The following is a 16,913-nucleotide window of genomic DNA, read 5'->3' on the forward strand; positions in this document are numbered from 1 at the left end:
AACAGCAGCAGTGATGATGCTGGGTGTTTATTGTACATGTAGCTGGGCTGGAGCACTCATAGGCTCTTGCATCTGAAAGATGAAGACATGTTATGCAGTACCTGGAAAATAAAAAAAAAACACATCTCACTCCTGATACTGCATCACAGATCTATACTTCCATGAGATATTTCACCAAGTTAACCCAGTGGCTGTATTAGCTTTATGAAGGTTGAAATGAATAAGGAAGAGGAGAGACAGGATGAACAACACCAACAGAACCAGATATTCGAGACTCAGAGACTGCTTTGTGGATAAAGAAGCATCACCTGAGGAGGAAATCCAGATGTAACAAGAGACGGCATTCTGACAGCATTCCAACTGCAAGCAGATCAGTGAAAAGCAGTTCCACAGAGCTCTCTGTATGATTGGTGAAGCTATCATGTATATTCGTCGCCTCCTGCAGCAGTTCTGTAATCATGCAGCTTGGAAGGCAATGGTACAGTGGCACTGAAGATCACAGCCTTACTGAATGTCTGTGCCACTGGCTCCTTTCAAACCTCAGCTGGGAATATATGCAGCATCCCCCAGTCAACAGAGTTCACCCGTGCCTTTTACAGGAAGGCAATGCAATTTGTCTCATTAAGCTTTTCCTAAGGCACCAGATAATCAAACCTTTCAAGAGTTGACAGGTTTAGTTAAGGACTCCAAGCCTCCTCTAATTCTGAGACGCCATCAGTTCTACTTGGAAGTTTGAGAACCAGGGGAATACGGAACTGGATTTTTGACGAGGTTAAGACAACCGGCAGAGCCATGTGACTTTGGTTTAACCTTTAATGAGATACTGAGAGACCGTTTGGTCTGTAGGATTAGTGATGTAACCATGCAAAAACACCTACTAGCTGGACTTCACGCACTACAACTGGCTTTATCATTAGAAAATGCAGCAAACAGAACATTTGAATTGCAGGGTATTTCGATGGAAGAAGACATTCACGTCAGTCTGACTGAGCTTGGGGAATGCCACTTGAGTGAAGAAAATTGCATTGCCTCATTCCAGACATGTCCTGAACAGAGGAACTCTAGGTCAACCCACAGCAAAATCCCAAAACAAAGCCAAGCTTTGGCCAAATGATTAAAATTTTCTTCTGGCTTCGGGCTGGCAGCCCTTCATAACTTGTGGACTTGAGACAGCAAGGGAGTCCCACTTGAACTAAACTGAATAAGAGATCTCATAGACCAGCATTTCGGAGAGTGCACACCCTTGGAAGTCCACTTACATGTGGTTTGGAACAGTTAAACTGCTTTAGCAGCATCCTAATCATGACAAATCAAAATAAACATTTGGTTAAATGGTCATCCAGTTCCAGTGGAGGCTGATACAGGTATGGCTGTTTCAGTGATCACAGAACCAATCTTTAACAAAATTCACTCCGGACTCCAGCCCTTAAGTTTGCGCAAGACCTCAGCTAGACTGAGAACCTATACCAGAGAAGCTTTACAGATTAAGATTACAACTTTGGATCCAATCACCTATGAGACGCAGCTGGTTCAGTTATCACTGATTGTAGTAAAAGGCTTGGGCCCAAGCTTGATGGAGTGCAATTGGTTGAGAAAGATTCACCTGGATTGGCTCAACATTTTTTGATTAAAAATAGCTACCTGAGAGAAGTCATAATTAAATACCTAGAAGTTTTTCAGGAAGGATTAGCAAAGGATCCAAAGCCACCTTGCATATTGAGCAGGAAGCAATTCTGCAAGACCTATCTATTGTCATTTGCCTTATGGGCAAAAGTACAGGCAGAGTCAGGAGACCGGAAAGCGAAGGAGTTATCAAACCAATCCAGTTTGCAGAATGGGCAGCACTGGTCGTACCATTGTGAAGCCCAATGGGTTGGTTCAACTTTGTGAGGATTTTAAACAAATAGTAAACTGCTTTTCACAGCTGGATAAATACCCGATCCCTTGCAGGGCAGATTCATATACAATGCTGGCAGAGGTCTGTCCTTCATGAAGGTGGTCATGATCCATTTATGTAGATGGTGTGCTAATAACAGGGAAGACTAAAAAGGAGCACCTACAGAACTTGAGCCTAGCTCTTGGATGTTTCTCCCAGAGGGCATATGTTGTAGAAGGGAAAAATGTGACTTTCAGCCAACCCAAGTGACCTATAAAAAGCAGATTACACCAGGTTGGAAGATAAATTGAGGACAATCAAAGGAGCCACAGCTCCCACATCTGTACCGGAGCTTAGGTCTTTCCTTGGGCTGGTGAACTATTACAGGAGGTTCATGCCTAACCTGGCACCTTTGCGACAATTCTTAAAAAATGGTCAGCCTTTGAAATGGTTGCATAGCCATGCCATAGCTTTCAGGGAATTGAAGAAACAGCTATCAACTTTTAAGGTATTGATACACTTTAATCCCAAGTGAAATCTGGTATTGACATACAGTGCCTCTGCATACGATATCTGGGTAGATTTAGCTCATAGGTGGCCAAATGGAGAGAAATGTCCGATAGTGTATGCATTCAGGACTTTGGCTAATGCAGAGAATAAATACACCCAGATAGAGAAGGTAGGTTTGGGGCCACGCTTGGAGTCAGGACATTCCACCAATACCTTTACGAACGTAAATTTGTAATAATACCAGACCACAAACCACTGCTAGGTCTATTTAAAGAGGACACAGCAGTGCCACCCATAGCTTCAGGATGAATTCAGTGGTGAGGTCTAATACTAAGTGCATATAATTACAAGTTGAAACACCGTTTGGGAGGTGTAGTAGCGAACGTGGATGCATTGAGCTGCCTCGCGCTGGCAGATACACGAATGGTAATACTGCCACTGGAAAAGTCCATAATGGTTTTAAACTTTCTGGACACATTTCCAGTCACAGCCAACAATGTCTGACTTTGGATGCAGAAGATCTGGTCTAGGCAAAACTAAAACAGCTGGTGGTAATGAGACAAACCAAAGGGCTGAGACATCCAGGGCTGAAATCTTTTTGGACCCTGTGAGACCAAATCACAGTAGAGGACAGCATATTATTACAGGAAGCAAGAGCGATTGTCCCGAACAAAGGTCACCACCAGATACTGGCTGAACTCCCCTACCAGGGTCAGCCAGGGATTTCAAACATGAAGATGTTGGAGAGAAGTAATGTCTGATGGCCAGAATTGCATGCAGACATAGCTGCACTAGTGGGGCAGTGCTAACAGGGACAAACGTTACCCGCCAGCAGTTCCTGGGCTCAATATTCTTAGTCATTGTGGATGTCCATTCAAAGTAGTTTGGATGTGCACAGAGTTCGTTCGTCAAACACGGGGCAACGATAAAAAAAACTGAACATCTTTTGCAATATATGGACTACTGAAAGTGTTGGTCACAGATTATGGGCCATCCTTTACCAACAGGAAATGTGACTATTTCCTAAAATGAAATAGTATTCATCATACAAGGGCAGTGAAATAGCATCAGGAATGCCAATGCTGGATAGAAGAATACTAAGCAAGAAAGACAGTTTACTTCAGGGAATGAAGTTAAGTGTAGGAACCACGGGAATGGCAATGCATTGGTAACAGGTATAGTCGATGCGAGGTCAGGTCCAGTGAAATATAGAGTTCGGGTAGGTGAGATGGTCCTGAACAGGCACGTGGATCATATGAAAGGTGTAAACTCACAAACTGTATGGAAGCAAAACATACCCAGCTCCTTGACTGCATTTCTGACTGTTCTGGAACTGGTGGGTTCGCCCTCTCCATCAAGCATTGAAGATACCTCAGAATTGGAGATGGACACGGTAGACATCTCGTTGCCTTTGTTGCCTGAATAGAAGAATGAAATTCTTCCAAGATGCTCTGGGTGTAAGAGGTGAGCTACTGTACGTTACACGTGAGTCATATCTGAGGCAGAGCTAGAGCAACCAGACCTGGTGCTAAAATAAATGGAGGAGCTACAAAAAAAAGGCCTATGTCCTTGAATTCAGAAAGGGAGGGAAGTAGTAATTGTGATGAGGTCAGACAGGTGGACCTCATAGAATAAGAGTTCCCTGATTGGGGCAGTTAATCTGGTCCAATCAGGGAGTCCTGGCTGACAGATATAAAGGAGTGGTGGAGGTTCTGTTCACTCTGAGGGAGTTGAATCAGTGTCAAAGACTCTCTGTGTGTAAATAAAGTGTGACTTGGTGACTGGATGCCAGCCTCTGTGGAGTTATTTCAGTGGGCAGCAAGGCACCTTGGCAGTGACCGATCAGTGACAATGGTATCTCTCATACAACTAAGTAGATAGGAAACTCAGTGGGAGTCACATTCCCATGGCATTCTGTCACTGGGCCAGATGGTGCTAACCATGCAGACTTGAGCAAATAGACTAGAGGCCCCTGTGCATAAGAGGAGATACCAGTCTTTCTGCAGGATTTGGCTCTCCACAGTGGCAGCCAACTGGCTCACCTCCTGAGGCCACAACATCAGACAGATGCTGTGCACAGATTCTCCAGCCCTTTGCTGAATGGCTACTGTTGCTCCTACATCTTACGGTGTTGTGATTAGCAGGGAAAGCAGAGCTTACTCATTTACAGACACAGGAAACAAAGTTCCAGAGCTGCCATGTTTCTTATTTTATGGCTCAACCACATAAATCTGTAAACTATGAAGTGCCAATTGGACTAGAGTTTAGGTACATCCAGAATTAATTGTACACAATTAATCATTCTATTACAGCCCCATAACATTCAAGCCAAAAAGGAAAATTCTCATTATGTACTTTATGGTATCTTTACTTTAAACCAATTTTGACACAAGCTCTAGTGTCATATTTTAGCATTCAGAAGCTTGCCTTTATAGCTCTCTATGTCCTTTACAATTATTCCTTTCCCCTTTTTTCTTCATTACATTTAAAGTAGGCCTGAGCTTACTAAACAAAATGAAACACTTATCAGTTGCATTAGAAAGACTGTCATAAATCTTTGAAGAAATATAAAACACACAGTCTGTAATATATTGTAGCCAATATGCACCTGGTGGAATCAACGTCCTCTGCATTATTATTATTGCAGTGAGAGTAGGGGCGGAGAAAGAGATTGAAGAATGTAAATAATGAATTAACCTTCATTTATATACACAGCATTTAAGGTAGCTAATTACCTGAGAAAGCAAATCTGTACTCTTGACCTTTACATATTGTTCTCTCTTCCTTTCTTTACTTTGGTTAATCCTATAAATGGGCTCTGTTCCTGCGCTGTACCAAGTCCGATAATAAAACCATAGACATTTCAACAGAGGAGGTAATTTAGTTCATTGTTGAAGACTGAAAGCCTGAGACACCACCTTATCTTGTCACACTCAATTACTGACAAACCTAGAGTACATTTGCAGAGTTATCTGTTCCTAATTTTGGACTTCCTGCTTTATTTCTACACATTCCCACAATAGGTCTGATAAGGCTACAAATTCTAGAAAACTCACTTGCTTTTTGCAGCTACTGTAACACTCAGTGAATGTCAACACATCAAAACACATTGACTTACCTCTATGAAACTCCTTCAGTTGATGAATAGCATTATTTCTTTCTTCAATCAATTTTGCATTCTACTCACAAAAAGGAAAATGAATCAAAATTACACCAACAATGATCACAAGATTTTGCTCAGAGTTGCCATCACTGATTTACCATTTAGCTGTACAGGTTTTAGCATTTCTACTTTTGATTCTAAAACAACTTGAGATAGAGTTGAGGTAATAGCTTCTTAAACACTGCAAAACAGTGTGGGAATGGCAGCTTCACTAAAGGCAGGACAGAGAGGGAGAGGGAGAGAGACAATGGTCAGCAACCTTTCCCAACATGACAGAGCATGGAAACAGCAGATTCACAAAGAGAAGAGTAGACCTGTGTGAGAAGGACAGCAGTGGGAGGAGATTAAAACCAGCAGCACTGTGTCCCTTTAAACTGTTTCTAACCTGTCTGAACTGAAATGTGATGTCATGGGAAAATAGATAGGTGACTACTTGGTTTTTTTTCAGTGTCTCTTATGTTTTACCAAATGATTTAAATCAGGAGACACATTGCAGCTCAAGACCACATTTGAGAAGTTCACTTTTAATATATTTAACATCCATATTAATTAACTAAGCAGAATAGAGATGGCTGAGCAGGCAATGTGTTGCAGCTGTAGTAGGTGGGATTTGGTGATGCCGCTGGGACCACATTTGCAGCAAGTGCTGCTTATTCAAGGGGATTTTGTTCAGCTTTGTGGAGCTCATGTCCAAGCAGCCGACACCGCAACACATCAGGCTGGGGGAAAAGAGGTACCTGGATATTACCTTTCAGGAGTCAGTCACACCCTTTCGATTAAGCCAAATTTGCTCTTGGTCAGGGTGTGACTCATGGATGAAACATGGATAGGGATCTAGAATTTAACTGTGAAGCATAAATCTGAATATAGTAGAGGTATGCAAGACGGTCACTACAATTGTCATGGGCGATTTTAACTTTCAGGCGAAAGCGAGTACTGCAGATGCTGGAGGTTAGAGTAGTGCTGTAAAAGCGCAGCAGGTCAGTCGGATGATGTGGAGTCTGTGTGGGTGGAATTGAGGAACTACAAAGGCAAAAAAAAACCATAATGGGAGTTATGTACAGACCTCCTAACAGTGGTCAGGACCAGGGGCGCAACATGTACTGGGAAATAGAGAAGGCATGTCAGAAAGGCATGGTCACGGTGATCATGGGAGACTTCAATATGCAGGTGGACTGGGTAAATAATGTTGCCAGTGGATCCAAAGAAAGGGAATTCATGGAATGCTTACAGGATGGCTTTTTGGAACAGCTTGTCATGGAGCCCACAAGGGAGCAGGCTATTCTGGACCTAGTGCATTGTAATGAACCAGACTTTATAAAAGATCTTAAAGTAAGGGAACCCTTAGGAAGCAGCGATCATAATATGGTAGAGTTCAGTCTGCAGTTTGAAAGAGAGAAGACAAAATCGGATGTAATGGTGTTACAGTTAAATAAAGGTAATTACAGGGGCATGAGAGAGGAACTGACAAAAATAGACTGGAAGACAGTAGAACAAAAATGGCAGGAGTTTGTGGGTATAATTGAGGACACTGTACAGAGGTTCATCCCCAAGAAAGGGAAGATTATCCGGGGAGGGATTAGACAGCCATGGCTGACAAAGGAAGTCAGGAAATGTATTAAAGAAAAAGAGAGATCCTATACAGTGGCCAAGAGCAGTGGGAAATCAGAAGATTGGGAAGGCTACAAAAACAAACAGAGGATAACAAAGAGAGAAATAAGGAAGGAGAGGATCAAATATAAAGGTAGGCTAGCCAGTAATATTAGAAATGATGGTAAAAGTTTCCTTCAATACATAAGAAACAAACGACAGGCAGAAGTAGACATTGAGCCACTTCAAACTGATTCAGGAAGCCTAGTGATGGGAGATAAGGAAATAGCAGGAGAACTTAACAAGTACTTTGCGTCAGTCTCCACAGTGGAAGACATGAGTAATATCCCAACAATTAAAGGGAGTCAGGGTGCTGAGTTGAGTATGGTTGCCATTACAAAAGAGAAAGTGCTAGAAAAGCTAAAAGGTCTTAAAATTGATAAATCACCTGGCCCTGATGGGATACACCCTAGAGTTCTGAGAGAGGTGGCTGAGGAAATAGCAGAGGCATTGGTTGAGATCTTTCAAAAGTCACTGGAGTCAGGGAAAGTCACGGATGATTGGAAGATGGCTGTTGTAACCCCCTTGTTCAAGAAAGGATCAAGACAAAAGATGGAAAATTATAGGCCAATTAGCCTAACCTCGGTTGTTGGTAAAATTCTAGAATCCATCATTAAGGATGAGGTTTCTAAATTCTTGGAAGAGCACAGTCTGATTAGAACAAGTCAACATGGATTTAGTAAGGGGAGGTCGTATCTGATAAACCTGTTGGAATTCTTTGAAGAGGTGACAAGTAGATTAGACCAGGGAAACCCAGTGGATGTGGTCTATCTAGACTTCCAAAAGGCCTTTGATAAGGTGTCACATGGGAGGCTGCTGAGCAAGGTGAGGGCCCATGGTGTTCGAGGTGAGCTACTGGGATGGATTGAGGATTGGCTGTCTGACAGAAGGCAGAGAGTTGGGATAAAAGGTTCTTTTTCGGAATGTCAGCTGGTGACAAGCGGTGTCCCGCAAGGTTCAGTGTTGGGGCTGCAGCTGTTCACATTATATATTAATGATCTGGATGAAGGGACTGGGGGCATTCTAGCGAAGTTTGTCGATGATACAAAGTTAGGTGGACAGGCAGGTAGTACTGAGGAAGTGGGGAGGCTGCAGAAGGATCTAGACAGTTTGGGAGAGTGGTCCAGGAAATGGCTGATGGAATTCAACGTGAGCAAATGTGAGGTCTTGCACTTTGGCAAAAAGAATAAAAGCATAGACTACTTTCTAAACAGTGAGAAAATTCGTAAAGCCAAAGTACAAAGGATCTGGGAGTGCTAGTCGAGGATTCTCTAAAGGTAAACATGCAGGTTGAGTCCATGATTAAGAAAGTGAATGCAATGTTGTCATTTATCTCAAGATAGTTGGAATATAAAAGCACCATTGTGCTACTGAGACTTTATAAAGCTCTGGTTAGGCCCCATTTGGAGTACTGTGTCCAGTTTTGGTCCCCACACCTCAGGAAGGACATACTGGCACTGGAGCGTGTCCAGTGGAGATTCACACGGATGATCCCTGGAATGGTAGGTCTAACATACGAAGAACGGCTGAGATCCTGGAGTTGTATTCTTTGGAGTTTAGAAGATTAAGGGGAGAGTTAAAAGAAACGTTCAAGATAATACGTGGCTTGGAAAGGGTGGACGCTAGGAAATTGTTTCCATTAGGCGAGGAGACTAGGACCCGGGGACACAGCCTGAGAATTAAAGCGGGTCAATTCAGAACAGAAATGCGGAGACATTTCTTCAGCCAGAGAGTGGTGGGCCTGTGGAATTCATTGCCGCAGAGTGCAGTGGAGGCCGGGATGCTAAATGTCTTCAATGCAGAGATTGATAAATTCTTGATGTCACAAGGAATTAAAGGCTACGGGGAGAATGCTGGTAAGTGGAGTTGAAATGCCCATCAGCTATGATTGAATGGCGGAGTGGACTCGATGGGCCGGATGGCCTTACTTCCACTCCTATGTCTTATGGTCTTATCCAAGGAGCAGGAAAATCGACTTTTTGGACAAAAGCCCTTCATCAGGAATGAGGCTGGGAGCCTCAGAGGTGGATAAATAAATGGTGGTGGTGGGGGGGGGGCTAGTGAGGTTGGGGAAGGTAGCTGAGAGGGCAATAGGTGGATGGAGGTGGAATACAGTAGGTATCCTTTGCAGTTCTGAGAGAATGTGGCCCTCAGTTGAGGCAGAGCTGACTGTAGAGACTGTACCCCCACCTCCATCCATCTATTGCACTCTCAGCTACCTTCTCCCAGCCCCAACCACTTCGCATTTGTCTCTCCATCCCCAAAGCTTCCAGCCTCATTCCTGATGAAGGGCTTTTGCCCGAAACATCAATTTTCCTGCTCCTCGGAAGCTTCCTGACCTGGTGTGCTTATCTAGCACCACTCTCATCTTGATTTTAATTTTCATATTGATTGGCCAAATCAAATGGGCAAAAGTAACATGGGAAACTAATTTGTAGATTGCATCAGGGATTATTTCTGAGAGCAGTACATTACAGAACCTAACCAGGAACAGGCTATTTCAGTTTAGTAATGTGTAATGACGAGAAATATTAAGAGATCGCATTTTTAGAATCCTCTTTATAGCAATCTTGGCTTGAGGGAATCTCAAATTCAATTTGAGGGGTGAATGTAACTGAAAATTTTTAATAGAGGAAAAAGGAAAAGGCAATAGTTTGAACCAATACTTTGCCTCAATTTTCATGGTGGAGAATGTTATAAATATCTGAAAATAACAGAAAAGCAGAGAGAGGAAAAATCTATCATGAGTGACAAAGTATTTGACAAACTAATGGGACTTTAGGCAGACATGTCCCCAGGACCTGATGGCCTACATCCAAGGGTTTCAAAGGAAGTAGCTATAAAGATAATAGGCATGGGTCAAAACATTTCAGAACTTAGTGGATTCATTAAAGGGTCCAGTGGAATGGAAAACTCCCATTGTGACACCACTATTGCAGAAAGGATGTTATAGAAGTTATAGAATCCCTACACTGTGAAAATAGGCCATTTGCCCCAACAAATTCATAATGACTCTCCAACGAGTAACCCACCCAGACCCATTCCCCTACCCTATTACTCTACATTTTCTCTGACTAATGCACCTAACATACCTGAACACTATGGGCAATTTAGCACAGTCAATTCACCTAACCTGCAAATCTTTGTGATGTGGGAGGAAACTGGTGCACCTGGGGAAAACTTACAAAGACATGAGGAGGATGGACAAACTTCACACAGTTGCCCGAGGCTGGAATTGAACGTGGGTCCTTGACACGGTGAGGCAGCAGTGCTAACCACTAAGCCACCGTGCCACATCTGGGAGGGAGACAGAAAGCAAAAGTTGTAGGGCAGTTAGCCTACTTTTGGATTTGGGAAGATGCTAGAATCCATTATTAAGGAAGAAATAGAGTGACATTTAGAAAACCTTAATACAATCAGAATCAATGTGGTTTTGTGAAAGAGAAATCATGTTTGATAAACTTGCTTTGCATGATAATAACAAGTAGAGTTGATTTGAAAAAAAAAGAATCAGGAGGTGTATTGCATTTGGATTTCCAGAAGGTATTCCATAAGGGGCCAAATAAAAAATGATTGGACAAGATAGAAACTCCCAACATCAGAAGATGAAGAATTAGGATTTATGGGCACTTTACAGGTTGGAAAATCATGACAATTGGAATGCCACGAGGATCATTCCGAAGGCCTCAATTATTTACTATATGAAGTCATAACTTGGAAGAGGGGACAGAGTATAACACACTAGAATTCATGGATGATGCAAAACTAGGTGGAAGGGCATGTTGTGATGAGGACAGAATGAATCTGCAATATAGCCTATTGGGGCTTCCTCCAGCCCCAACCCCTTCCCATTTATCTCTCCACCCCCAAAGCTTCCAGCCTCATTCCTGATAAAGGGCTTTTGCCCGAAACGTCGATTTTCCTGCTCCTCTATTGCTGAGTAGTTGAAGATTACAATAAGGAAGTCTCGCTACATCTGTACAGGTTGTTAATGAGGCTGTACCAGACATTGTATATACGGTTTTGACACTTGTATTTAAAAAATGGAGGCCATTCAAAAGTGATTCATTAAGATTGTTCCTCAGATTAAGAGCTTGGTTTATTAGGATGTCTAAATAGGTTAGGCCTTTATTTCTTAGTGCTTAGAAGAATGAAGGATAATATTGTTGAAAAATGCAAGTTTTTGAGCGGGCTTGATAGGGTAATTGTTGAGGAGATGTGTTCACTAGTGAGGGAATAAAGCCATTTAGCCCATTGAGTCTGCTTTGCCACTGAAGGAGCTCATGGCTGATGTGAGAATTATTAACTCCACTTTCCTGGCTGATGCGTCTACCTCAGCTTTGTATGTACTTTAATGAAACAATCTCAACAGCCTTCAGCAGTAAGGACTTCCAAACATTCACAACCATGTGACAGAAGAAAATTCTCATCTCTTTCTTAAATGTATCACCACTTAATCTGAAATGCCTCTGGTCCAAGACTCTCCCACAAGCTTTCCCCACCTGCCCTGCCAAGTCCCTTAAAAGCCTTTTTTGTTTCATTAATGTTGCCTCTCATTCTTTGGAACTCAACTGAGTACAGGACCAATCTACTTATCCTCTCATCATAAGATAGTCCCTTTATACCTAAGATCCAATTTAATAATACTGTAGCTTTCTCCAATGAAAACTTAGACAGCTAAGGTAAGGAAGGAGATATTGCAGTCACTCAGCATTGTTTCCATTTTTTCAATTTCCCTCCTTTTGTTTCTTACTCTCACCTTCATATTGTCATAGAAATGATGAAATGGAGATTAGTGGCTGTGTCTGGAAGAGCTGAGGTAATTTTTTAGGTGGTTATTTGTCAATGGAAAATAATATTTAATTATCTGCATAAATTTAGAAGTTATTTACTTTCTAAAATATTTAGTGAGGTAACCAATATAAGATGTAGGAATGTCAAGAGCTCAGATAACCTGCCTTCTCTTCTCTGCTACTTAAAGTGGTAAAAGGGATTCTTAAAACCTTTGCCAACTCGATCTTCTCCTCCAACAATGCGATGAGACCGTTTTTCCCCCACTAGGATTCAGAGCATTAAACTGCTTCTGTTGTTTCCCCACTTTATCAAAAGTTACTGCGCTAAATTCACCCAGGTTCCCCCATCACCTCACCTTGACTTTGCACCCTTCTCTAGTTCCACTCCAGTCTCAGTGCCATTCTCACAATGCTCTCCCACAGTTCAGCTTCTCCAAGATACCTAGCTCCCACTTCCTCTTAACCAGAGCAAATGAAGCATTATCTATCTGAAATGTCAACTCTGTTCCTCTCCACAGATGTTGCCTGAGCTTCTGAGTATTTCCAATATTGTTTTGTTAGTATTCCATATAATTTGTTCACAACTTTAAAATCAAATCAATAAAATTTTCATTTTCATAACACCCCAATTCCTTTTCTGGTTCTGTTCTGTTTGTGGTTCACTAGAACCAGAAATTGAACATAAGGTAAACTTGAACAGGGAATGCTCTATTATGCATCCTCTCAGCTCTATCATCCGAGACAGTGCTTCTAGTCCCACCTCTGGGCTACCTGACCCACTCTATTAAAAGGGCAGCACACCTCACCACATACATATTGGCTTGATATTGTTACTCTCAACTCATGAACTGCCCACTTCCCCACCTGGCCTCCTAACATCACCAACCTCTCCTGAAACACCCATCCTCAACCCTCTGCCTTTACTCCTACTACTCTGGAGTTGAAAGAAAGGCTGGAGACACAGAGTCATTCAGACATGCAGGCCTATAGTTCCTGTAGTTATACATGTGAATGTCTCTAACCAAATTTCCACCCTATTACAGCAGTAAAATGGGCCTCAGCCACGAGTTACCTTTGGTGTGTCTGATCAGTTCTCTCTGTCCATCACTTTTATTCTGATCAAAGTCTTTCTTGTAGTTTTACTATAATCACACACCGGCATCTTCAAATCACAATTCCCCCCAACATCTCACTTCTGTTGTTCAACTATCTGGGAATGCCTTCATCCAATTTCATTCCTATTTGTAGAATCACAATCAGAAAATGACCTGGAATAACATCTCTTCCCCTTCCACACCATTTTCCCTGGAGTTTCATTCCCCAGTAAAAATCCATTCTTAATGCCCTCATATTTTCAATCTACACAAATCCTCCCAATACCATCATCCAAAGCCACAACAGCACAGTGCACAAGTAAGTGGATGGCATCCAGCTCTTTCTCACCATCAGCCCTCTTGAACGGCCTCTGTCTCTGGTTTATCACACTGCTTGCCAAAGTCTAGTAATTGATTAACAGAAATTGTCTCTTCTGTGAAGTCCCCAGTGTATTTCACTACTTTAAAATAATACCGAATGGAAATTGGGATTATGTGCACTCTCTGCTTCTTTTTACAACAACCAATGGACTCACAGCATGAAGGCAGAGCATTAATCCTAATTTGGAAAGATTATCCAGAAAAGGCACTGCTTTGAGAAATAGAAGTTTAAACATAAAACTGACTTAGCATGGTTAAACTTGGGTATATGTACGTTTGCTAAACAGCTTTTTACAAAGAACAAAGAAAATTACAGCACAGGAACAGGCCCTTCGGCCAACCAAGAATGCACCAACACGTGATGCCTCTCTGAACTAAAAGCATTTTGCCTCTACATGGTCCATACCCCTCCAATGCTTGCCTGTTCATGTATGTGAAGATGTCTCTTAAATCTTGCTATTGTGTCTGTCTCCATCACCTCCTCTGGCAGCACATTCCAGGTATTTACCAGATGCTTTGTAAACATTTCCCTCATATTTCCTTTTAACTTAACTCCTTCTACTTTAAACCTAGGTCCCCAAGTAATTGATATTTCTACCCTAAGGAAAAAGACTCCAACTATCCATTTGATATATGCCTTGCATAACTTTGTAAACTTCCATAAGGTTACCACTCATCCTTCAGTATTCAAGTCCTCAGCAAAGGACTCAGCTTCATACCCTTACACCCCCATCTTAATAAATTTTGGGCTCACCATGATGTCAAATTGTTTTTCCGCCTCCATCTCTGCACTCACTCCTTTGGGCAGGATTCCCCCCTCTTTCCACTGATCCCTTTACACACCTCCAGTACTCACCCTCCACTAGGACCCCTTCTTCTGGCTTCTTACCTGCCCATGATCTTTTCAGTGAAAACAGCCAGCGTGACATCTTCTGTCTCAATGTCTCTGCTCCTCTCATCCACCCTAACCTGTCCCCTTTTGAAATTGCTGCTCACAGGTCCAACCCTAACTCGATAATTAAACCAGCCGAGAAAAGTGGTGCTGTTGTAGTCTGGCACACTGATCTTTACCTTGCAGGGGCTCAACGCTAACTCTCAGACACTTCTTACTACAGCCCCCTGGACCATGACCCCACATCTGAACATCAAGATATTGTTGCGAGGACTGTCACCGATCTCATTACCTCTGGAGATCTTCTCCCCTATTGCCCCAACCTTATAGTCTCCTAATCCTGGACAGCCTGCGTCTAGCTCCTTCCCAAATACAGAAACCAGTCTGCCCTGGTATGCCCATGGTATCAGTCTGTTCCTGCCCCACCAAACTCATTTCCTCCTGCCTGGACTCCATCCACTCTCCACTTATCCAGACCCTGCTCACCTACAACCTCGATTCCTCTGATGCCCTTTGCCATTTCCAGTTCCCTGGCCCTAACTGCCTTCTGTTCACCACGGATGTCCAATCCCTCTATACCTCCATTCCTGACCAGGATAATATGAGAACTCTTGACTTATTCCTCAACGAGAGGCCTGAATAATCTCCAACCAGTACTCCCCTCTTCTTGGCTGAACTTGTGTTCTCACTGAACAATTTCTCCTTTAATTCTTCTCAATTCTGCCAAGTCAAAGGGCTAGCTGTGGGCACCCGCATGGGTCGCAGTTTTGCCTGACTCTTTATGGGGTATGTGGAACAATCCTTGTTCCAGTCTTACATTTGCCCCCTCCCTCAACTTTTTTCTGGGACTTCACCGACGGTTTCTGTGCCACTTCATGCTCCCTCTAGGATCTTGAAAAATTTGTCTATTTTGCCTCCAATTTCCACCCCTCTATAACTTTCACATCTTCTATTTCTGATACTTCCTTTCCTTTCTTTGACCTCTCTTTCTCCATTTTGTGGAATAAACTGTCCACTGCCATCCATAACAAAGTCACTGACTCCCATAGCTACCTTCACTACAGTTCTTCACATCCCACAGCTGCAGGGACTTCATCCCATTTTTCCAGTTCCTTTGCTTATGTCATGTCTGTTCAGTTGATGCCACCTTCCAAAACAGCCCTGCCAACATTGCTTGCTTCTTCCATAACCATGGTTTCCTACTCATTGTGGTGATAGGGTCCTCAACTGTATCCAAGCTATCACCTTGCCCCTTCTCATCACTCACAACGTGATCGATTTCCACTTGTCCTGACTTCTCATGCCACCAATCTCCGCGTTCAAAGGATCATTCTTTGCCATTTCAGACAACTCAAGTAAAACGCCACCACCAAACACCTCTTCTGCTCAGTTCCCCTGTCTGCTTTTCACAGGAATTGTTCCCTCCAGGGCACCCTAGTCCATTCCTCAAACACCACCACCATACTTCCCCTTCCCACAGCACCTCCCGATGTAACTGCAAAAGGTACAACAACTGCCCCTTCACCTCCTTCTTGCTCACCATTTGAGGGCCTAAATAGAATTAGGAGGTGAAGCAGCATTTCCCTTGCATCTCCTTCAATCTTGTGTATTGCATTTGCTTCACCCAATGTGGCCTACTCTACAAACGCAGACTGGGGGATTACTTTGCGGAATTCCGCCAGTCTTTGTGTAAACCTGATCCCAACCTTCCAGTCATTTTAACACAGCATCCTGTTTGCACGCTCACTTCTCAGTCCTGGGCATGCTGTAACGCTCCAGTAAACCACAGCGTAAACTGGAAGAATAACATCTCATCTTCATACTAGGCACTTTCCAACCTTCTGAACTTAATATTGAGGTCAGCACCTCGAAATTGTGAACCCACTTCCATTCCTTCCCTTTCTTTTTATCTTACTTGCTACATTCTCTGTTATCACGTCCTCTCTCCCTTCCCTCTAACCCAGTGGGATTTTGTTCTTTCCAGTCTGGCAGTTAGACACAGCATTGTTCTGCCGTTTTCACATTCTGATCACTTAGTCTGAACTATCAACATCCTTTTGCCTACAGTACTCCAACCCTCCTCACCCCCCCACCCCCAACTATTGCATAAATGCTGTCCCCTTCACACTTCACGCCAGCTCTGATGAAGAGTCATCTACATTCGAAATGTTAGCTTGCTCTCTCTCCATAGATGCTGCTTGACCCATTGTGATCTCCAGCAGTTTTCGTTTTCGGTGAAAACAAACCAAGTTTGTCCATCATTCCTCATAACTAACACTTCCCAAACAAGGCAACATCCTCTTGGACCATTTGAGTAGCCTCTCCAAAGCCTCCATGTTCTTCTGGTGACATGGCAACCAGAACTATACACAATGTTCCAAATGTTGCCATACTAAAGTTCTATACTACTGCAACATGACTTGCCAATTTTTATACGCTATGCTCTGATTGCCCACCTTATCCACTTGTGTTGCCACTTTGATGGAACTGTATGTCTCGACACCTCTGTTTATTGATGTTAGTAAGGGTCTTGCCACTTACTGTATACTTCTGT

At 42.8% G+C, this 16,913-nt stretch overlaps 1 protein-coding gene across 3 annotated transcripts in view; it reads right to left on the bottom strand.

The window, feature by feature from the left end:
• shtn1 (shootin 1) overlaps nt 1-16,913 on the bottom strand; it is a 106,251-nt gene that overhangs the window by 77,131 nt on the left and 12,207 nt on the right. For all 3 annotated transcript variants that reach the window (XR_009645883.1, XM_060842454.1, XM_060842453.1), the window contains exon 3: nt 5,505-5,565. Coding sequence is in view for 2 of the 3 variants with exons in the window: in XM_060842454.1 (XP_060698437.1) it covers nt 5,505-5,565 (61 nt within the window). In the remaining variant the exon portion in view is untranslated. The remainder of the gene's footprint in view (nt 1-5,504; nt 5,566-16,913) is intronic.

Source organism: Hemiscyllium ocellatum, chromosome 22 (genome assembly GCF_020745735.1).
Source record: "Hemiscyllium ocellatum isolate sHemOce1 chromosome 22, sHemOce1.pat.X.cur, whole genome shotgun sequence".
NCBI lineage: Eukaryota > Metazoa > Chordata > Chondrichthyes > Orectolobiformes > Hemiscylliidae > Hemiscyllium > Hemiscyllium ocellatum.